At 34.0% G+C, this 17,365-nt stretch overlaps 2 protein-coding genes across 3 annotated transcripts in view; one reads left to right on the forward strand and one right to left on the reverse strand.

Annotated features, from left to right (window-relative positions):
• Positions 1–1,481, forward strand: part of LOC134237310 (protein furry-like) — a 35,677-nt gene extending 34,196 nt beyond the window's left edge. The window contains 1 exon segment of the mRNA XM_062719409.1: positions 19–1,481. Within this exon segment, the coding sequence (XP_062575393.1) occupies positions 19–176 (158 nt within the window). The 3' untranslated portion in view covers positions 177–1,481.
• LOC134237309 (WD repeat-containing protein 5) lies at positions 1,230–17,261 on the reverse strand. 2 transcript variants are annotated; one of them, XM_062719408.1, is made up of 17 exons: positions 17,123–17,261; positions 16,081–16,230; positions 14,221–14,317; positions 14,040–14,113; positions 12,234–12,323; positions 11,994–12,083; positions 11,348–11,431; positions 10,839–10,894; positions 10,563–10,609; positions 10,192–10,267; positions 10,058–10,091; positions 9,805–9,879; positions 9,519–9,606; positions 5,804–5,908; positions 3,047–3,106; positions 2,660–2,881; positions 1,230–1,968 (listed from the first exon to the last, which is right to left on the reverse strand). In XM_062719408.1, exons 2-17 carry the CDS (start codon positions 16,228–16,230, stop codon positions 1,781–1,783), a joined length of 1,536 nt encoding a protein of 511 aa, XP_062575392.1. In that variant the 5' UTR covers positions 17,123–17,261; the 3' UTR covers positions 1,230–1,780. The 2 variants fall into 2 exon arrangements, with proteins under 2 accessions (XP_062575392.1, XP_062575391.1); XM_062719407.1 differs by lacking the exons at positions 1,230–1,968; positions 2,660–2,881; positions 3,047–3,106; positions 5,804–5,908 and adding an exon at positions 8,436–9,063.
• Positions 17,262–17,365: the final 104 nt, after the last annotated feature.

The raw sequence follows: 17,365 nt of genomic DNA on the forward strand, positions 1-17,365 counted from the left end.
TTCTGTGCTTTTTGACAGGTCTATTTGTCCTGATGGGGCTGGACATTGACTTGGGACTCATTAAGAATCAGCTGATGCAGCTGAACATCCTGATGAGGGGAAGGTCCTCTTCGGTCCCCTCCCTGACTCCTCACACCCCCGAGGAGGAATCTCACCAGGACTCCAGCTCCTTATGACTAGAGCACCTGGGAAAGATGTCATTTGTGTGAAACAGATACACTCTTGTTTGGCTCTGAATTTCTTTTTTCAGTTACTGAGTGCAGTTTTATCTCTTTTGAACTTCAACAACATAATGAACACATATAAATATGCTGTTTGAAACATGTATCACCAATCTACACATATGGTTATCTACCTGGAATTAATGGTCAGATTCAAAGCATAATATTGTACATCTATAAATGTAATGTATTTCAATAATTCATAAATTATTAAAGTATACAATTTTAATATCAATAATCTTAATATTTCTACATGGATAAACATTTATAATTACTATCTATGCTGTAATTTCAATTTATACAAATTAAGGAATCACTGGAACTATAATCACAAATGACACCTTTCCCTGTGGCTTTTCAGCACTTCTAACCTAGACTTTTTATACAAAATATGACTTTAAGGGGACTTTGCTGATTGGCCACACTGGAAGTAAAATTATGAAGTTGTACATAGAAAATTTTTTTGGAAATATCCTGTAGAATTCTTTCTTGTAATTGGTGCTGAATTACATATTGGGGAATCGATAAATCAATAGCATGTTTTCATGTAACTTAAATCTCATTCTGTATATATATTTTTTGTACTAACATCTAATCAAAGGTTGCTTTGTTCACTTATTGTGGCATTTAATGTTTTTGTGTAATTTGCTTTTTAATTGGACCATGTTTAATGTTCAAGTTTTGTATATTATATTGTTTTAATTTATTTACCTGTTTGATGTACATGTATATATGAGTAGTCTTATGAATCGTTTGTTGCTATTGAAAGTGCTTATGTATTTTAGTTACACCCCCTCTCCCTTTTGTCAAGATACATGTGCATGATGTATTAAGGATTGACCCATATAAAGTGCAATTTTTATTTCCCTTTGATACCTCTTTGTTTATTCTAGTCCCCTTGCTTTCTTTCATTATATTTAGAAAAGGTGTTTTGTGAAGGAAGTACTTGTACTCTTGTTTTACAGATTAATAGTGAGGCCCTGAAACATAAAAAATAAAGTTTTCACATAATATTACTAGCATTTATTCAAAGTTAAGTTAATGCAAGTAAAATTTGTAGATTTTTTAAGCACATTGTTCATGTCAGATGTATTTGGATACGTATAAAAAGTAAACCAATGATTATATTCCTCTCTACACTTGTATTAACATGTCTATTCATGTAAAAATACATACTTTCACATCTATTTTTGGAATGTTAACACCTCTCCTATAGAGAAAGTACATGTACATGTATTAATAAAGTGATAAATATTTGTACAGAGTTCTGTTTTAGAAGAACAACAGGAATAGATAGACATTAATTCAATGTTTTGCTTGTGTATTGTGCATTATTTACCATTACATTTTACTGGACTTTATTTTACTGCAGTTTGTCACATGGTTTATAATGCCCTCTGTACAGTTAGCCGTAACAACTGTAATTGCAAATTATTCATAAGAACTTACATCTGCTTTGAAAAAATCTTGCAAAGTATGTTTTTAAAAAGGGGAAACCTATATTTTAAATATTTTAATTAGAATATACAAGTAGTTAAGTGGAATGTAACTTTCACACATCAGTCATCGTCGATATCCTCGTCTTCATCATCCTTCTTAGGATGACAGCGTTTGTATACAAACACAGAGAAGTCCAGCAGGAACAGACCACTGATAATGACTGTCATGACTATAAAGGTGTAGTAGGCTGTGTAGAACATTAGGCTGTTACAGCTGGTGTCCTCCTTAGTGAAGGCCGCTATGTCACCTGTATATACAGAGAGACAAAATGTACACAGGGATATAGTAACAGAAAGGGTCTGAACAGGTGCGTTGGAACAGTTACATGGTCAAGTGTAAAATGCGTTTTTTGCCAATGAAATAAGGATTTACCCATTTATATGTAACTGCAAATGAAAGGGATCATTCATAAATAGTTCTGGTATACATAGTATGGACTAAATAAGACTAAAATTGGTAGTCAGGGAAGTAAATTACTAGACAGAATGAGTGAACCAAGAGAGATTCTTATAATAGTCCTGTGGTGTTATACTGGATAACTGGATTACAACTTGAACTTGCATTAAAAAATATATCCGTACAGTTAAAAGTCCTGCTTATAGCTTAAGCCTATGAAAAGAGGGGCATACCCCCTGCCCCCTCCCAATACACTTAATTTGCAAATGATCTGTGACTGATTTATTTTTTATGAAGGGGCAACAATTTGTAGAATAGTCATATTGAGTCATGAGATAAGGAAAAAATACAATAAGAAAGCTTAACTTATCTTCACATGAAAAAAAGTTATAGTAGTTTAAATAGCTTTCCACAATTTGGAATATCCCGATCTATTTTTAGATCAATGTAGAGGAAATAAATCCTTGTATTGACCTGGAACGACACGTGCAGGTATTTTTAACAATACTTAGTTAATAGAAAGACTGGATTCAGAAGGGCACCTGCTAAAAGTACGATGACGTAGGTCCAGTTCATGCTATTGTCCAGCCCACTGGTCTCGCTCATGAAATCTGCCCCCTCATGTTTGTTCTTCCTCCAAGTGGTAAAAACGATGGACAGTTGTAGCAGGAATGATAAACATTTGATAATTCCTGTACTACCCAGTAAAACCATTACTACCGGCAGCAAAGGGATGTCCCTACACTCTGTCTTGTGGGATGCACCTTGGAAATATGAAGTAAAATGATCTTACGTATTTTTTTCACATCTGATCCTTTGAATCGTGATTTTTTTTTATCTCGACTGCATGCAATTAGATGATGAAGTAGATATAATATGAACAACACATTCTTAGAAAGTGTATACAATGTATATAAAAAAAAACTTACCAATAATAGCAAAGTAGACATGCCATCCCAAGAAAATCAAAGTCAACCCAATGAAGACCTCTGGAAAGGTATATGTTTATTGAAATTATATTTTAAATGTTCATAAGCAAATGATACAGGTATATTAATTTGATGCCTCCATAATCAAAGATTTGGGGGTAGATACATGTAGTTTTTGCCCTGTCCGTCTGTTTGTCTGCTTTTAGTATTCATTTTCAGAATTACGGTAGACCTTAGAAAGCAACCACTCCATCATTTGTATAATATTTTGTAGAATTCCTAAGCATAATTATTTGCGGGATTTATTTCGCGTAATTTCGGAAGAAGAAAAGAACCTCTCACATACATGAAATGTGTGTAAAAAATTCTTAATCATCAGTTTGCTCGCGAATTCACTTACTCGCAATTCGACATTTTCGAGTTTTCTAAATACTTGCGTAAAAAATGAATTGATTGTATATAAAAGGGTAAACTGGCAGAGGGAATGAAACATTCCCCATGAGGGTTGAATTTTCTCAAATGCACGTCAAACTCCTAAGGTCAAGGTCAAATTGTTGGTATCCAAAGGTCTTGTTACAATGAATACACCTGTGAAATATGAAAGCCTTAGTTCTAACTGTTCATGCAAAAGTTATGGCCAAGGTTAGCATTTAAAAACTAGAGCTCACTAAATGATACCCCCCGCTTCCCATATTGTTTATAATGGCAAAGTCGATGTTTTGCTGTGGCCGGGAAACCCAAAATGTGTGTCGGATCAAAAAGTAAAGTAAGAGGTCACAATGGCAATATGTAATAAAGATTCTGTGAAAGTTTCATTAAATTTCACTCAGTGGTATAAGAGGAGTTGCGGATAAGAGATGGGTACCCCAAAGCGTAACAGACAGACGGGCGGACGGACCAGCTAGGCACGTAGCATCGTTTTTGAAAGTGGGAGGGGGGGGGGCAGCCAGAGAAATTTTTTTTTTACTTACCTGTAAAAGTTGACAAGCAAGAAAAAAATGCCAAAACTCGAAAATCCTATTTCTTTTCGTTGGGGGGGGGGGGGGGAGGTGGCCAACTGTTTTCAATTCCAACTCCCTTTCACTTCCAATTTTTTTTTGCATACAATACTACATCTCCTTGATAACACTTTACTGTGGTAAGAAGTGAGGGGGTCAACTAACCTTTCAATGGACATTTTCAATAGTAAAGCTAATGTTGCTACGTGCCTGCGGACATACCGATTACAGTATACCCTCCCACTTTTCAAGCGGGGTATAAAAAATGGATCGAACGCTAAGGTCAAGATCAAAAATATTTATGCCGACTGAAAGGTGAATACATATGTGAAGTATAAAAGTCCTAGCTCAAAGTGTTCATAAGTTATGGTCAAGGTTAAAGTGTGGTATTTTTTGTAAAAGTAGGTCAACCGCCAAGGTCAAGAGGTCAAATTTGGTGGTACCCAAAGAAAGGTCTTCTCACAGGGAATACACCTGTGAAATATGAAAGCCATAGCCCCACCCTCTCGAAAGTTATGGGAAAGGTTAAGGTTTTTGCGGACAGACAGACAGACGGACTGACAGGACAAAGTTTCGGGGGGATAAAAAGTATATCCAAGATAAACATAACATCCCCCCTCCCCGAGTTTTCAGTGTCATTTAAGATTAACAATGCCCAGGTATCTGATTGACTTATTGACAGGCTGACTTATTTGGACCCCCTAAGTGAGGTAAACCCCTTGTGTTAAAGAAAAAAAAAGAATTGTTTTTTTGTATTGTCATTTCCATTCATTCCTTTGGGTTTTGGGGGGATGGGGTGGGGTGTTACTGTTTTGCCTTTTTTCTAGAATATTCCATAATAATTCTTGATTGGAAATAGTAACATCCTACCTAAAATTCTCAGGATCTGCACACATATAATCCTTGATGAGTTTCAATATTGATTAAAGTTTTTTTTTCTCTATAATTAACTTCCTGTTTAGATATACCATAGTAACATCGTCTTTCATTTGTTTGGCTAATTACTTTGTTCTAATCATCTTTTACCAGTTATCTCAGACGTCTACTTCTGCTTTCCCATGCTGCTAATTATGTTACTATGTTATATATTCTATGAATCACGATAATATATACCCTGAAGTTGATTAAATGAGATTTTGTTTGCCAAAAAGCTGTTTATCTTGTAAAAATGCAATAGGATGTGTTTACCTTTATAAAATGAAGTCTGATTTATTAAATGTATGAATGTTATGGTCGAAAGGGTGTGGGGCTGCCCCCAATAATTTTGCCGAATGAATTTATAGGGTATAAAGTATAGAAAAATACTACTACATGTATGCTTGTCTCCCTGCCCCCTCGATAATAACGTCTGATGACCCGTTTTCTCGTCATGGAATTTCTGATTGGTAGTGCCCCCTTCCACTGATAACTAATCCTTGATTATGCACTACCCCCACAGGAAATAACTTCCTCGATCTCTTTTGGGGGGAGGGGCACAACCCAGCAAAAATAAGTCATTGAAAAGGGGAAAAAACTAAAGCTTATCAGATCATGCAATATTGAGAGGAAACAGCGGCAGATTAACTACGTTTTCTATTGTTTACTATAAGATGTTAAAATTACTGAAGGGGGGGTAAGGAAGCAAGTCCCCTCCCGTCCCTTCATTGCTGCACTGGACAGAAAAAAACGACCAAAGCTCTTTGTACATGTCATACGACTGGATGACAATGTGTAAAAGTCCAATCTACTCAGTAAGTACTGGGGGGAGGGGGTGTCATACCTGCTCCCCAACGCCCAACTGTGTTCCTTGCCACCAGCTTCCGTGTTGATTGAGCTGATGTCACCAAGCTACGATATGGCATCTTCATTCTCTCCTGGCAGGCCACTTTTAATTATTTAAAAATGTAAAATATCAACATGCATTGAAGATATGATTGCGAAAGTGGAGGGGTGCACATGCAATTGTCGTCGTTTAAATTTACCGTTAGGAATAGATGGCTAACGCGAAAGCGACTTTCAGAAAAGAAATTTTACACGAATCGTATTTAAGGCATCCTTCTATATATGCAATATAATGCGTATTTAAAAAAAAAATTAATACTTACTAGTTGCTGCACTGTGAAAGTCTGCTGTTGTCAGAGATGTTTTCCTCCCTAGGGGCCCGTGACAAGCAGCCTTGTTAATGAATAATTAATTGCTGATCATATAAAGCTCGAGCTTGACTTGAAATACGCCGTTGGGTTTACTGAAGAGAAAATAGGATTCTTTATGAAGAGAGAGAGAGAGAGATTACTTGAAACATTTTTCCACACAAATAAACTTTCTGTTGTTTAATTCTCGATCCAAATCAAAGGATACATGTATATAAAACCAACGTGTAGAGTTTTCAGCACACAACTTTTCCGCCCTATTAAACCAAGTTATAAATGATACATCTTTCAAAGTTTATTATCCCTTAAAAAGAATAAAGCTGTGTTTATTTGTAAAGCAAATACATGTACCATTGCATTCATTTCCCTTATCTTACACATACTCTTCGCGTTGCGACAGACACATGATTGTATTAAAAAAAAGTATTTTCTTCTTTTCATTTGAAAAAGATGAAATGGTTACTTTTCAAGAAATATTAAATTTCCGCGTAGAACAGGTATATTGGAAGCTTTAAAAATGTTTGTCTAGCATCACGAATTTAAAACAGTTGATCAAAGTATAATCGCTGTTGTTGTTTTTTATTTACCTTTAACATGTAGCCTAGATATAAAAGAATTGGCAGTAGCATTTGTAAATCACTTTAAAAACACGACAAGTAAAAAAGTTACCTTTTTGTGAAATGTTGTTTTAGCCCCTATAAGAGTTTTATACACACGGGTAAACAGGAAGCTATCATTACCAGTAAGGAAGTAAACAGATATGAACAATGTTTGTCATTACTTCACTTATATACTAAATACTTAGTCTACTAAGCTGTGTCATCACATCTTTTTAATTTTTTTATTTACAAATTCAGTAATGGAAATTGGAATTTTTGATCTATAAAATTGAATGAAGCTTTCATAGGTGTACTTTTGGCAAAGACCTTATTATCCCCTCGCAATGGAGTTGGAGGGGATATAGTAAGGCGCTTGTGTATGCGTTTGTTTGTGGTAGATTGATTGATTGTACCATACTGGTACATTATTTAACGTCCCTCTCAAGAATTTTTCACTCATATGGAGACGCCACCACTTGCCGATGAATAGAGCTGAAAACTTTGTCCTTTACTCGGCACTCAGGGCCTTTGAGCAGGGAGGGATGTTTTTTTCGTGCCAGCACCTACAGCGACATGGGACCTCGGTTTATACGGTCTCATCCAAAGGACCGGTCTGTAAGTCCCACAGTGGGATAACAGTGGCGGATCCAGAAATTTTGAAAAGGGGGGGCCCGACCAGTTTGAGGTCAGGGTAGGGGCCTACAACCACACCAAAAACACATTGATTTATCAAATATTGTGTATTTTTTTTTACACAAAAGGGGGGGCCCGGGCCCCCCTCTAAATCCGCCAGTGGGATTTGAACCCCCGACATATGGATTAACTCCGTACTTCGCAACTCTAGAGCGGACGCTCTATAAACCACTGTGCCACACGGGAGTAGGGCTGAGTATTGGCCAGAAATTTTGTATTGCGATATTTCAAACTGTATTGCGGTATGAATTGCAATATTTTCAATGAAAATTACAATGGCATTTCCTTATTATTTTAACTTTAATTTACATGTAGAATGTACATAACTATAAAATGTAACCAAAAGGAAAAAAATCCTGATGATTTTATTAAAGTTATGCTCTGAAATACATCCATAGAACAGCTTCTGTCTTACCGTTTGGCTTAATAACAAGCCTTTTATATTACATTTTTCATATTAAATGATAAAATTCCTCAGTCTAAGCAATTTGCCGATATATCGATATTACAAAAACGTATTGCGATATTTTTTGTCAATGTATTGCAATATACGGACCGAAATATTGATATTTTTGCCCAGCCCTACATGGGAGACTTGCCAGTTAGAAATATCACAGAATATTGCAATAAGAGATCTCTATCCATTAGTGGGCTCTATTGAAGTATTATAGGCCAAGGCATCAGAGTAAAGCTGTTTCCAGGGTACATCTACATACTGTAAATGTATTATATTTGGCATGTACGATATTTGGTGGAAACTGAATTTTCAACAAGTTGGCATAGATTTGATTTAGCGCTTTTTGAATGTGCGTTACATAAACTTTGATACACAAAGCATTTAGCGATGTACTTGATTTAGCGGAGGCTGTTTTCCGCGAAAGGCACTAAAAAGAATACACAGCCAAATGTAATACGTTTACAGTATAGTGAACCAACGCCAAATTCAGCAGAAAAGTGCAGAAAAGGAACAGATTATTTGACGTTTTATTGTATTAGTAAAGTTTAAAAAGATTTATTACCTAAATAGGTAACAATGTATTGAATTCAATACATCAACTGCTGCAATGTAAAAGGACATTCTACCTACTGTATATGTACATACAGATACCAATAATTAAGGTTTTTGCATAAAGTCAACAATATAACAAATCTGAATGCTTAATTTTACTCTAGTCTTATTAAAAGTACAAAAAAGCAGAAAAGTTATGAAGGATGCTTCTCAATGGAAACATGATTTTAGCGATGAATCTGAGATAACGTAATAATAGAGGTATCATTGTTCAATGGACTCCACTTTGCAATGACATCCAACTATTTTTGTTGTTGTTTCTCGGTTTCATTTGAAATTCCAGCTTTGCAAAACTTGTCTTCATCATCTCATGTTCCACATAAAACACAGATCATGCCATTTTACACCCCCTGAACTCTTTGAGGAGTTGTTTTTCAACAGGCCCGTATGAATGTTTGACAATCCCCTGTCTTAATCCCTTACATGGGTCACACATCACTTTTCCACAGTTTAATTGTTTTGTCATTTTCTAAAGCTGCCGATGCAATGATATTCTCTGTAGGATGACAGGCACAGCACAAAACCACATCTATAATAAATTAAAACAAGATTAAGCTTTCCTTGATCTGATATATATGTAATACAGGCCTGTAGAAAACAATTTCAGTTTGAGGAGGCACAGAAATACATTTTTAGCTTGGAGCACTATCAACTATCAAAAACCTGCCCACCCCCTGGTTCCCATGACCATGTAATACTTGTGACACACATTTGTAGCACATGTAATACTTGTAACACATGTAACAACTGTAATACAGTTGAACTTCGGTATCTCGAACTCCAATATCTCGAATACCACGGATATGTCGAAGTGATTTGGAAGTCCCACCCTCAAATTCTTGAAGTATTTTACCTTCGATATCTCGAATTCTCGGATATCTCAAAGTTTTTCCTTAGTTCCATCAGGTTTGAGATAATGAAGTTTGACTGTATATGTTATAATTGTAACATTCTGAACTTTAACCCTGTTGTTATTTAGCTCACCTGTGTGTCCCTGTAGTTTCTGAACAACCTCCTTTGTTTGAAGATTCCAGATGTAAACCAGATTATCTTCAGATCCCGACACAATCCACTAATAAAAAAATTAAGTATATAATACAAATATACATGTAGCTTCTTGACGCGTTCAACTCCTACATACATGTATACAGACCTTACATATGGGCTGAGCATCATATCTAGTTTGAGCCATTGAGACATTTGTGAACTATAGACAATAATAATAAAAATTGTATATTAACCAGGGAGGATAGAAAATCTTAGTTCTTACCTTTCCACCTGTCACAGAAAAGTTGGCAAATATACAATACTTTTCATTCTTGTGTCCCGTGTATGTCTTGAGACACTGCAACAATTAAAACATTGCATTGTCATTCACTCATATTTAGTTTTTATTAGCTTTTATGATGAACAAAACAATGTAACATGACAAATGGATAATAGCTCAAACATTTGCAAATAAAAATAACTTACAGGAGGTTCATTTAATTAAAAATAAAATAAACTACAATTTCTGAAATTACCTTTCCTTTGCTGTAGTCCCATAACTTCAGAGTGCTACAAATAAAATATCCAACTTAAGGTAAATTTCTACCAAACATCAGTTGCATTCATGTACACATCAAATCCCACTGAGAGTTGTCTTTTTCATGCTTACTTGTCTAGTGTTGCTGCCAAGATATATTTTCCATTGGGGGAGAATTTCACAAAAGACACTGGGGGGTTGTCATCATCTGAAAAGTTACAAAGTACATGAATCGAATGTGTTGCAACCCTTCTGTGTATTCAAAAAAATTTTCCCCAGTATAAATAATCCTGAAGTTTCATGAAGAATACATGTATCTCCAGTCACTGTCCAAAGTACCCTTGTAGGTTAAATTCATACTTATGGAGAATGAATGACAAATCATAATTCTTTTTACATGTATAAAATTCATTACATAAAACTATGTGACCTACTGTACAATTTTAATGTACTTCATAAATACATTGTGATACAATGATCTCTGTAAGATTTTGAATGCATACCTATCAATGTTTTTAAACACTGTCCTGAAGCTGTGTCCCAGATTCGACTGAAATAAAAAACAAAAATTATTACTAATTGTTGAGATATTGAAATCCTTATCCTCCCCCATTTTCAATTCTTTTTCTAATTTAAGTATTCCCTTGACAGGGTAAGAAAAGTAAATAAAATATACATGTATCTAACTATAATCTTCTTTACTACCAAAACACTTTTTATCATGGCTTTGTCAAGTACTGTAATTAACTCATGTTTAATTTCTTAGACCACTGACTTACCAGAGTCCATCATAACTACTGGATACTATGAGTGACCCATCTCTGTTGAAGTGAACCTGTCAAAAAATGGATATATTTATCAAAGATGCATACATTATACTGGAGAGGGTCTTATTTCTATGACAGATTATGTATAATTCTAAACAATCAAAATTATTTATTTGTATACGTACATGTATGTATACGTGTATGTATAAACTTTTCATGATGCTCTGTATGCATACGCTTTTCATGATGCTCTTTTTTTTCCTTTTTTTTTAAAAACGAAATCAGTCAAATATGTTCAGTTTTATATTAATCATCTATCCTTAAAAAATTTTTTCTCAGAAACTTAACACAGTTTTTCAGGCGTAAGAGACCATGTTTAACAACTAAACACCTAAAGATGATTCAAGACATTTTTTCAAAAAAGGAAATAAAAATAATTATGGAGTATCTTCTTTGGGTTTTAACAGTCTTTTCAGTGTACTTAGCACTGACTTACTGGCTGACATGAGTTGCTTACTTACAGCTGTGACCGGATCTGAATGGGCTGGGAGGGTCTTTAGACATTTTCCAGTTTTTACATCCCATATCCTCACACTCTCATCAAACTGTAATAAACAAATGCATATTAGTGAGAGGAAAAAGAAATTGCAACATATAAAATTTATTAACTTCAGAAATGGAAGAGTAGATCCCTCATGCAAAAACAATGTTCAAGTTTATTTGTGACAATATTTAATTAATCAAACAAAGTCAATCTCTAAAATAGTCAAGAGCAGATAACTGGAATATAAACTCTTCCAAGAGTCATCAAGTTGGAGGCTATGATTTGGGGAAGTTGTGAACTAGACTTGAAGCATATACACTGTACATACATGTATATTCAAAAGTAAATTCTTTCTTATATGCAGTTTAACTTTGAACACTGATACTTCAAATATCAAGGATATGACAAATTGACAATCTGAAATGGAAATCCCAACCACATACATGTATTTCTAAGTTTTTAACCCTGAATATTTCACTCTCAAAGTTCTTTCTAGATCACATCCAGGTCAAGATAATGAGGTTAGGCTGTTTGTAAACACATATATCTTTAGACATTTAGTCAATGCATCCTTTATACACAGTGTATGCCAGCAAATTATAATTTCCTTAGCTGCTACTTACAGATCCCGACACAATGAGATTGGACTGTGGATTAAAGTTACAGCAGAACACATAGTTTGTGTGGCCTTTCAGAGTCTTCAGGCATTTACCCTACAAATAAAGAATTTAATTTTCTTTCTTTTATAAACTGATCTTTCAAATGTACGATACGTATTTTATTTTAGTTTGTCATTTGCATAATTATTCTATCAAACTACACAGATCTTAGAATTCTATGATGAAACAATGTAATTTTCTTACAGTGGCAAAATCCCAAATCTTGAGTGTTTTGTCATCTGAAGCACTTGCTAATAGCTTACTGTCTGAAGACCAGGCTACATCAGATATTCCCTGCAATCAAGAGAAAATGTTTAAATAAAAGTCCAAATATTGAGTATTTAAATGCAGTTAACATACATAAAAACTAGTGTTGGCAACGAGTACCCGGTTAACCGTCGAACGATGCGAGTATCGGTTAGTAAAACTGCTATTCGGTTACTCGGATAAAAATACATTTTTCATAGTAAATACGTATAAAATGATTTTGTATGCGGTTTGTAAATGTATTTTGTAAGGGCGAAACGATTACACGTGTAAACGGCGACGTTTCGATTATATGCTCTAAACGTTTACAGTTTGAGTAAACGTTTACACGAAGGTCATTATCAATGTCTATCAGAAATAAAGTTTAACACAAACAAATTGTTTTATTTCATAATTTACAAAAGAAACACCGTCTTTGACCATTTGACAAGCAAGAATCCGATAAGCAACAATCTATACCGGAAACATATTGAATGAAAATATCTAAAACCCGATACGGGCTAACATAATTAATTCCGATTTCCGAGTTGCTAATACTAGCGATGTTTTACGACACTTGAATCATAAATATATTTTGATCAAATAAATATAATACATTTTTCACACAAGTCTTTGAAAAGTTTCAATATAGTCAGCAGGTCTTGTTTTACTTTTTTCGAGTTTAAAAGATCCATCTTTACAATTATTTTTTCTACGTCCGGTAGCCAAACAAACCAAGCAGTTGGGTGACAAGGTCGTAAGTGAATGAATAATGCGCCTCAAATTCTTACGGTTAAATCACAATAACCAACAATAAATTTGTAATAACAACTCATACTTATATTAAAGTGAAAGAATTGATTATTAAATTCGAGTTTCATGAGTAAGTAGCCATAAAAATCCAACATAGAATATCTCCCGTTTAAACGGTACCGTTTCGTTTACTGCTATCCGTTTAAACGTTTACAAAATTCTGTAAACGTTTCACCCTTAGTATATTGGCACATTTCCCTAAATTAATTACCGTTAATTGCCGTTAGGCTTGCTCTACTGGTTTACAATTGGGATCGATTTGTTTAATTGGTTTTCACAGCGTATACAATTGATGGCTTTGATTACCAGGGGGTACACGTTTTGAAAACCTGAGTTATAATTACCTAAATAGACCTGTGATAGTTAGAGGAACTTACTTTCACAAGATGTCGCCGCAAACATCTAAAGCATGGATATATATTTTTAAAAAACCGACTGAATCGAAATCTGTCAAATGCAAATTATGTGAATTGGAGTTGTCGTATGCGGATGGAACTACAATATGCTAAATCACCTTAGATTGAAACAACTCCACAAAAACAACCAGCAATTACAGGGTCATGTGTTGATTATTTTTTTTTTCTTAAACGAAAACAAACTGAATGTTTCGAGTGACATTTATAATCAATAGTGTTCGAAGATGTGTTTTTTAAAGTTTGTATTAATTTTGTAAATAAATTAAAACTCATATACAATGTACATTGCATTCGTGGATTATTTTTACCAATTAGTAAAAGGCTGAGGTTAATAATAAATACGGAAACAAAAAAATCATCCGAGTAACCAGGTACTTGATCGGAAGATTAAGCGAGTAATCGGTTACTAAAAATCGTCCGATTTGCCAACACTAATAAATACTCTCATATTCAAAAATAAAAACAATGCAAACAAAGCATACCATTGCTTGTATCCTTAAGGGTAAAAACTTTCATCTAAACAGTAACTACTCACCAATTTATGTCCAACAATTGTCTTTTCAAATTTTCCATCAAAGGCTCCCCAAATTTTTATCAATTTGTCAGCAGCTACGAGTAAAAACATGGATTTAATGGGATATTACACTACACAAAACTCTTTTTGCTCATAAAATTTGATGTAAATAATGATGTTCATGGACATAATGAATTCATACCAGAACTTGCTAACCACTCTCCATTGGGACTAAATTTCACAGAAGATACTGCCTTTGTATGTCCTGCCATGGTAAACTTTAAAGTGTAATTGGGTCTCTGAAATCAAAAGCAAGTTGTCAAACTTATATTTTATCTTTGAATCATATCTTAAATATAATAGGAAATCCTAAATTCCTTTACTCGTTTTTTATTTTTGTGGTAGTGATGGGGAATCGGAAAAAAATCAGAATCGATTATCGGTAATAATCGGCTGGGCATAATCGATTAATAATCGATTAAAATCGAAATTTTGAACTTTAATAAAATTGATATAGAAAAGTTGAAACTTATTCAGATTTCTGTCAGACTTTTACAAATAAAAACATTTACTTACATAAAATATTCAAAAATGTTAATTGAACTTTCTTTTGTAAAAAGTGGAAAATAATATTTTGTTTACTTTAAACAATATAGGACCATATAAGACTATTGAAACAGAATGGGAATTTATTTTATTTTTTTTATAAAGTCCATGCAATGGGTATATTACTGATATTAGTCCCACCTTTCATTTAATACATGTATATTTTTCTTAAAATTAGTTTTGATTAGTTAAAATAATAAAATTGCAAGTCTTAAAAGTAATTATCCAGAAGTTAGACTTGTATTTATGATAATTACGTTTAAAGATTGACTAGACTAATTATGTTTTCCTTTGTATAGTAAAACCTTGCAATATTAGCGTTTCCTGGTATTAGTCTAACCCCATATTTAATCATGGCGGTAAAAGTATTAACAAAACACGGAATCCTTCCATGTTTTCAACGTTCATCACTACTTTTATGCTCTCTGCACTTGGATTTGGTAATAAAATTAAAGTATGACAATTTTATTTTTTGTTAGCGATGTCGGCGACATTTATTTTACAATCGATTAGTAGCATCGAAGAGCTTCTAACGACCGACAATCGATTGTCGGCGACAATCGTTCCATCACTATTTTGTGGAGCTGAAATTTACTTCAAATCTGAATAAGGAATCATGATCTCCATGTATGCGAATGTGAATATAAGTGATACAAACATATCAGAATCTTTAACCGTTCATTTATAGTTATTGGATCCAGGGATTTATCAAGGCTGTTTTTACTACCGGTAAATGGTACCTTTCCCCTTTTGTAAAAGGTGCAAAAATTCCCCTTTTTTTCAGATAGAAAATTCTCTGATTAAACGGAGAATATTTAAAACATCGTTCTTAAATTTTCCGTTTTTGTCTGTTTGAAGTTTAACAGCATATCCTAATTTACCATCCTAGTCATTCAAACACTTTTAAAAGAACGCATAGATTATTCAAGCTTCTATTTGATATTGATCGGTAAACATGTGCCATGTCCATGATGTTGAAAGATACGTATGCGATTATAGAGTTAAAAAGAAAAGTGTTAATGAGTAAGATGGAGCTTATATCACTATGAATCGGAAGAATGGAGTAACAACAAAAACAATGTTAGTAGTGAAACATGAAAAACAGGAAAAATTGATTTGTGATAGATATTCAGAGAAAAAATTAAATAAAGAACTGACCTGGTTTAAATTTTATTTTTGTTATTTAACATTTTGTCTAAAAAGTGAAGTTTTTATGGCCTTTGTAAAGGTCTACAAATGACCCTCAGAAGCTCTAAGAATGCAGGATTTTGCTCCATTTATTTAAAAATTTTCCGGGGGGGGGGCATGCCCCCGGACCCCCCTAAAATACTCGCGGCTCTGGCGCTCAGATCGAGCCTGCGGCTCTCATTTTCCCCCTTTGTGTATAAAACGGTAGTAAAACAAAATAGCTAGATAAATCCCTGGGATCCATACAGGTCTAACATGTGAACGTTACCAGAGGTTGTGAACTGGACTTTGGGGTGGTGACTGATAAGGTAGAACTCTGTGTTGTGGTCACTGTGCTGGCAGGGGTGGTGGTTGTGGGGGTCAATACAGGTTTTGTCTCTGTGGCCTCTGGGGGTTTTGCACCACTATCAGCAGACATCTTTAAAATACGAAAATTCACTATTTAAAGTATTTATCAGAGCCACATAGAAAAGAGAAAGAAGTAACTAGTATCACTGTATTAATAATTTTAACAGGTAATAAACCGATAAAGGTTTAACCATTACTGGTATTTAACATATTAATTTGGCGTATAATCATCAAATCTGATGAACGATGCAATCTATGCGGCGCGTCGATTTACCCAAATGGAACCCAAATGGAAACACAAATGGACCCAAATGGAAATCAAATGGAATATTAAATATGTATTATCGTATTTTAATACTTATTCAAAATGATGAAAATAAATGAACTTACAGTTACAAATGAATTTTTTTATTATTAATCTCTAATATTGTATTTTGAAACATGAAGTTTTCATAGTATCCTATATACCGGCAAAATTATTTGGGGGTAGGGGCGGGGGGGGGGGGGGCATGGCCTCCTCCTCCCCCCCCCCCCATCTGTTCCTACTGCCATAGAAACTATCAAATACTTCATTTTTGTAATCAATTATGTTCAGTAGTTATTACAAATAGAATTAAATCGCATTTTTGAAAATACAATTAAAGAAATTAATGATATTAAAATATTCTCTTTTTGTTTTTAATTTCATTATTTTCTATGTTTTAAATAAGTAAAAACTTGAGAATACAGTATAATATATATATTTTATATTCCATTTGATTTTTATTTAGGTCCATTTGAGTTTCCATTTGGGTTCCATTTGGGTAAATCGACGCACCCAATCTATGTAAAACAATGTTGAACAGAGGAAATCAGGGAAGCTATAATCAAACAATTGACATTTGCCAAAATTATTTCCACATATTATCTTCGTACATTAAACTCTAAACTACTATATTTAATTCAACGGCTATGTCACAAACCTTTGATTCTATTACAGGCCTATACTCTTAATAAAGATGTATTTTATCTATCTAAGCCCGATAATATTTTTCTCCCCATGTGTATACATTTGATCTGCGCATGCGTCACTCACAAAATCGGCGCATAATACTATTATTTTATTTTTAAAATTTTTGTTTTAGTATTTTAGTTTTTTTTCGTAAATTATTTCCTTAATTTTAAAAAATATAATTTTCTAAGTCGATTTGGCATTTCATCAAACA

This window comes from Saccostrea cucullata, unplaced genomic scaffold (genome assembly GCF_032062105.1).
Source record: "Saccostrea cucullata isolate Sc308-1 unplaced genomic scaffold, CSIRO_AGI_Scuc_v1 ctg16, whole genome shotgun sequence".
In the NCBI taxonomy this organism is placed as follows: domain Eukaryota; kingdom Metazoa; phylum Mollusca; class Bivalvia; order Ostreida; family Ostreidae; genus Saccostrea; species Saccostrea cuccullata.